This window comes from Mandrillus leucophaeus, unplaced genomic scaffold (assembly GCF_000951045.1).
Source record: "Mandrillus leucophaeus isolate KB7577 unplaced genomic scaffold, Mleu.le_1.0 Scaffold316, whole genome shotgun sequence".
Taxonomy (NCBI): domain Eukaryota; kingdom Metazoa; phylum Chordata; class Mammalia; order Primates; family Cercopithecidae; genus Mandrillus; species Mandrillus leucophaeus.
In genome coordinates this window covers 2,843,533-2,850,004 of record NW_012103321.1, presented here as the reverse complement: position 1 = coordinate 2,850,004, position 6,472 = coordinate 2,843,533, and the positions used below count along the sequence as shown (strand labels likewise).

General features: G+C 35.0%; 1 protein-coding gene across 4 annotated transcripts in view; it reads left to right on the top strand.

Moving 5' to 3' along the window:
* The window catches only part of SNX2 (sorting nexin 2), a 61,087-nt gene that overhangs the window by 31,787 nt on the left and 22,828 nt on the right, over window positions 1-6,472 (top strand). For all 4 annotated transcript variants that reach the window (XM_011987778.1, XM_011987779.1, XM_011987777.1 and 1 more), the window contains one exon: window positions 2,708-2,786. In XM_011987778.1, the coding sequence (XP_011843168.1) occupies window positions 2,708-2,786 (79 nt within the window). The remainder of the gene's footprint in view (window positions 1-2,707; window positions 2,787-6,472) is intronic.

Below are 6,472 nucleotides of genomic sequence, written 5' to 3'. Positions count from 1 at the left end.
TTGCCCAGGCTACTCTCAAATTCCTGGGCTTAAACCATCCCCCCTCTACAGGGATGGTTCAATCCCAAAGTGTTGAAATTACAGACATGAGTCACCACACCCAACTGAAATACATTTAACGTGGATTAAGTTGTTTAAAACTTCTTTTTTTTTCTTTTTCTTTGAGACAGAGTCTCGCTCTTGTTGCCCAGGCTGGAGTGCAGTGGCACTCTCTTGGCTCACTGCAAGCTCTGTCTCCCGGGTTCACGCTATTCTCCTGCCTTAGCCTCCTGAGTAGCTGGGACTACTTCTTTTCTAATAGTTTAAATGGAATAGTGTTCTTAAGCTAATGAAGGTCCTACCAAAGTAGTAAGTTATGTGCTAATGAAGACTCTTCTCCCTTCAGTGGCAGTTATAAAGCTTCCCAGCAAAGAGAAGTTGCCTGCCAGCGCGCCCAGCGAATTTTTTGTATTTTTAGTAGAGACGGGGTTTTGCCATGTTAGCCAGGATGGTCTCGATCTCCTGACCTCATGATCCGCCAGCCTTGGCTTCCCAAAGTGCTGGGATTACAGGCATGAGCCACAGCGCCTGGCCTGTTTAAAATTTTACACACACACACACACACACACACACACACACACACACACACTCCACCATTCCAAAAAGGATTTCAGGCAACTACATGTAATACAGTTTATATATAGAGAAATTGTCAGGAAAAAAATAAATGTAGTCAAATAGTAATATGAAGCCAAGCAAAACAATTTCTTTAAAGTATGGCAAAGTCTTGAACAATTATTAAAGGTGGGTGACAAATTGATCTTTGAACTTCTAATTACATAGCTGGTGGTTTTCAAGTAACTTACACTTAGAGCAGGGGGCGTGGAAAAAGAGTCATAACTTCTCTTTGCTGGGAAGCTTTATAACTGCCACTGAAGGGAGAAGAGTCTTCATTAGCACATAACTTACTACTTTGGTAGGACCTTCATTGGCTTAAGAACGCTATTCCATTTAAACTATTAGAGAAGAACAACAAAGTTGAAAAGTATTAAAAGTTAACTGGTTAAGGTAGGTTGTTTGGGGTTGTATTTATTTATTTATTTATTGGTCACAATGTCCCTTAACGATTACCTCTAAAAAGTAGAATGGATAGGTCTTTAACTTCAGTGAAGAACAACCTAGTGGTGAGATTTTTTTTCAGGGAAATACAGTTTGTGAAACAATTCACATCCCATATCCGGTAGTTCAGTCAGAGGTAGCTTTAGGTGTCTTAAGTTTTCCTTTTCAAGCCATTGCATTACATTGGAATTTTAAACAAAACATTAATAGGTGATTAATAATGACTGTGCCAAACTGAAGATGTACCAAACTGAAGAACTGTATGGTTTTACATAATCCATTTTTAAAAGACTTTATTGGAATATAATTTACGTACCATATAATTCATCCATTTAAAGTGTCTAGTTCGAGTGTGGTAGCACATGCCTGTAATCCTAGCACTTTGGGAAGCTGAGGCAGTTGGATTGCTTGAGCCCAGGAGTTTGAGACCAGCCTGGGCAACATAGCAAAACCTTGTCTCTACAGAAAATTAGCTGGGTATGGTGGTGCGTGCTGGTGGTCCCAGATACTCAGGATTGCTTGAGCCTGGAATATAGAGAGGCTGCAGTGAACCGTGATCATGCCACTGCACTCCAGCCTAGGTGACAGAATGAGACCGTGTTTCGAAAAAGAAAAAAAAAGGGTATCCAATTCACTGGCTTTTAATATATTAAGAGTTGTGCATACATTACCACAGTCAATTTTAGAATATTTTTATTACCCCAAAATGGAATCTGGGATCCCTTAGCCATCATCCCCTAATGTCCTTATTCTCCCCAGCCCTAGGCAGGCACTAATTTACTTTCTTTTTCTAAATACTTACCTACTCTGGACATTTCTTGTAGAGGGGGTCATGCAGTAGATGATTTTTTTTTTGTGACAAATTCCTTCCACTTAGAGTCATATTTTCAAGGTTCTTTCATGGTGTAGCATATATTCAATACTTTGTTTCCACAGAATACATTTTTGAAAGGAAAAAGAACAGGAAAATAAAAGAGAAAAATCTGCAGTCTAAAATTAAATTTCCCATACAGAAATAATTAACATGACTTATTTTTTAAATCTGAAGTTATAAATGACTCTGTGAAAGAGCTTTTTCTTTCAACCATTATAAAACTAGCTATGATAAGTAAACAAGAACATGCTCTTATAATCTGCAGGAGAGAAAACATAACAAATTCATGGATTACATTTATTTTTGTCATCCCAAAGCAAAGAATTTTAATTATTGCTCATGATAAATGAAAATGTTAATTGAGCTTAAATTTATTCATTTGAAATTCCATTATGCATATTGGGTTAGAAGCACCTTTTAATTTACCAGGAGTATAAAATACAACAGATAAAGGTTCTTTTTGATATAAGCTTTTCTGTAAACAAAAGCAGAACGGATCAGAAAACTATAAACATTTTATCTGTTCTCTCATGTTTTAAGTATTTACCAAGAAAATATGTTAACATATGAGATTTAATTCCTCAAAACGTTTTTGCTGTTTAAGTAAGATACCAGTTACAAGTTTAGGGCTGTTAAGTTCAAATTTTGAGTGTATTTTAAATTATGAAGAAATGATTGTAAAAGACTTTCACAGCAATATAAAGTAATCATGAATCTCATTCAACTTCTTCAAAGGGATGACCAAGGTCAAAGTGGGTAAAGAAGACTCATCATCTACTGAGTTTGTAGAAAAACGGAGAGCAGCTCTTGAAAGGTAATTCTAGACAGCTATATTTTATTACTCTCATGTTTGTACTTTAAATGTAATTCCATTATATGGCACAATTGTGTTTTCTTTTTTTTTATTTTATTTTATTTTATTTTATTTTTTTAAATTTATTTATTATTATACTTTAAGTTGTAGGGTACATGTGCATAACATGCAGGTTTGTTACATATGTATACTTGTGCCATGTTGGTGTGCTGCACCCATCAACCCGTCATTTACATCAGGTATAACTCCCAATAATTGTGTTTTAATGATTAAATTTTTTCCAAGGTACCACTTGATGGCCCTTAAGACTGCTTTAAACTGTTTTAAGAAAATTATTTCTTTCAACAAAATACTGTATAATTATTCTGTATAATTTTTAATCCTCATCAGTAGTCTAACAGAATAACACCCATTTTTCTATTACATGCTACAAGCAGGAGCATATAATAGAAAACATATAAAGACATGAGTTAGCTGGGGATAGAATTATATCATAGGTAGTCACCAAGAGTACTAAGAAACTACCAAACTTGGAAAACATGTAAGTTGTGAATGGGGGGAAAAATAAAAATTTTTGGATAAAAATAATCCCACTTTGGTCTTATTTAGGTTTCTAGGAAGTTATGCCACATTCATGTACTGTGTTGGATAGTATAGCTAATTATAGTTCATCTAAATTAATTTTTCTGATGAGTTTTTACTTAGAACATTATTAAATACAGTGAGAAGTACAGTTTGTGCCCCTTTGTTTTTGTATAATTGATTTTTACTTGAATGTACAAAAGTATTAGTCTTTGCTTGAGTTGACTGTGTACAATTGGCCCTCCATATCTGTGGGTGCCTCATTTGTGGATTCAACTAACCGTGAATGGAAAATATTTGAAAAAAAAAAATTACATCTATACTAAACATGTACAGACGTTTTTGATCATTATTGTCTAAAAAATACAGCTTAACAACTGTTTTCATAGTCTTTCCATTATATTAGGTATTATAAATCTAGAGGTGACTTAAAGTATATGAGAAGATGTCCACAGATTATTATGCAAACACTATGCCATTTTCTATCAGGGAGTTCAACATTTGCAGATTTTGGTATCTGTAGGATGTCCTGGAACCAGTCCCCCACTGATACTGAGGGACAGCTATACTTAAAGGCTAATATATATGCTGTGTTTTCCTTTAGAGTACTTGACTCTACACATTTCCTATAGCTTTGAAGACTTGTCTTCATTGAAGCAGACTAAAACGGGGAGGGATGGGAAGATGGGAAGAACCCCACCTCCATAGTCTTAAAATTATTCCTTCCTTGCTGTGCTGACAAAGTGAGAAAACAAATATAAATTATCTTAAAGCCCAGCATTTAAGACACAAATTGGTAATTACCTAGGCTTGAAACTTTCTAATTTCATTTTTTTTTTGTTTGCTTGCTCTTTATTTTTCTCTGGCTTAAAATCAGTGGTTAAGGTGAATAGGACAGGTCTTGGGGGTGGTATCTATTTCTCTAGGTCGCAAATTATTTTTTAAAACTATTTCAAGGCAACTTATTTCTTGCTTTCAGTAGTAAATTGTTTAAATTTTAAGAAAAATGGCACAGTGAAGTTAGATTTGAACAATTTACATTAAGAAAAGCTAAAGAATATGTAGTTTAAAATCTTATATTAGAGAAGACTTAAAGATGGGATTATGTCTGTGAGAATCAGCAGTTACCCAGAATAAGGATTTAAATTGCATCAAGAGAAGTTTAGGTTAGGCATTTGAATTGATTCTATTGTAGGAGAGGTCATAGACTGAATATTTTTAAGAATCAAGGTAGATAATGGTCTACCTTGATTTCACTTAGTCTTTCCTGAAAATGTAACCATGACCCTTTGAGAGACCTTTCAAGTCTTATTTTTCTATGAGTAAATTTGAAGTATTTCAGATGGCATGCTTGATAAGGAACTTAATGAAGATTTATTGTACCAAGGACATATAATTTGATTCTACGTTTACCTTTCTTCTAACTTGACTGCATTGCATAGTACTTACCATACCTTCATGTAGTATGAAATGTTGAGGAGAGTTTTAAGGGATATTGAAACTTGACCCAGTGTGTGTATAAAGACACTTTCTTTACTGATAAATTCTACTTGTTAAATGCTACCATAGTGGAATTTACAATAGTGAAAAAAAGAAACAGTATAGTATGAGGGAAAAGTTCATTTTCAATGAGAAAAAAAAATCACTGAAGAAAATATAGGCATAAAGGTATAGAAGCAAAGGAACTGGAATGGTTCTTTTAATCTAATCTTAGTTCTTCTATCCAAGCTAATTTTCCTGTACACATTTATTTTTTAATCTGTACAGGATTTTAAAACTGCATTTTTCTTGCCCTTTCATATAATCAGCTCTTCTAAAGTGATTTTTCTGTGGTATTTCTTAAACTTTAAACATCAAACAGGTACATTTGTGGGATACTCAACCTAGTTGGATCTGGTGGGTTAGGAAAGTATTTTTCTTTGTATTATTTTATTTAATAGTGTGATATTTATGTATTTGTTCAAACTTAGATGATCCAGATTACTATCTTGAATGAAAGGATAAATATCTGGTATTAAAGGTTAGGAAGAGAAAAGGAGTGGTTAAATACCCAAGTATTCCCCTGTGCCACACTCACTAGAGTAAGCAGAGACTACTACTTAAGAGTAGCCCTAACATCACTTGCTTGGTTTTCTTGAGAGTGCTTCAAATCTTTAGATCATATTGAGTATATTTTATAGGTAAGGATACACATCTGCAAATACAGAAGGAGAAATTTAGAGCCTGATAATAAGTGTATAAGATTTATAATTCCTTTTCAGTTGAAACCTGTACTAACACTACATACTTTCTGTGTGACCTTAGGTAAATTACTTAGATGCATTCCTCTTTAAAGTGTAAATGTGAGGCTGGGCGTGGTGGCTCATGCCTGTAATCCCAGCACTTTGTGGGGCTGAGGTGGGTGGATCACGAGGTCAAGAGTTCAAGACCATCCTGGCCAACATGGTGAAACACTGTCCCTACTAAAAATACAAAAAAATTGGCTGGGTGTGGTGGCGCGTGCCTCTAGTCACAGCTACTTGGGAGGCTGAGGCAGGAGAATTGCTTGAACCCAGGAGGCAGAGGTTGCAGTGAGCCGAAATCGTGCCACTGCATTCCAGCCTGTCCACAGAGTGAGACTCCGTCTCTAAATAAATAAATAAATAAATAAATAAATAAAATGTAAGTGTGTCAGGATTGTGTTCATTTCAAGCATCTAAAAATCCGACTGGCCTAAACGGTTAATGTAGATTAATTAATCCACTCTTTCAAATCAGAGAGTTTGGGGTAGGCAGCTGTTCAGTATTATCTGATTCACCAGGAAATTCTATTGCTTCTTTCTGATAACTGATAATACAACCTTTTCTCACCAGTCTACTGGCTTTGAGTCCAAAGGTGTTAATTAACTGCAGTAGCCTCCTAATTGGTGTCTCTGATTCCATTCTTGGCACTTCTACTTTAATATAGAACTTACAGTAGTTTTATATATATTTATATTCTAAAATATAAATCAGATCATTTTTAACCCCTCCCCACCCTGGCCCCATGTCCCCATTTTACTCAGTAAAAGCCAGAGTCCTTTTAATGGACTACAAGACTCTATATTACCTGCACGCCTCACTGTG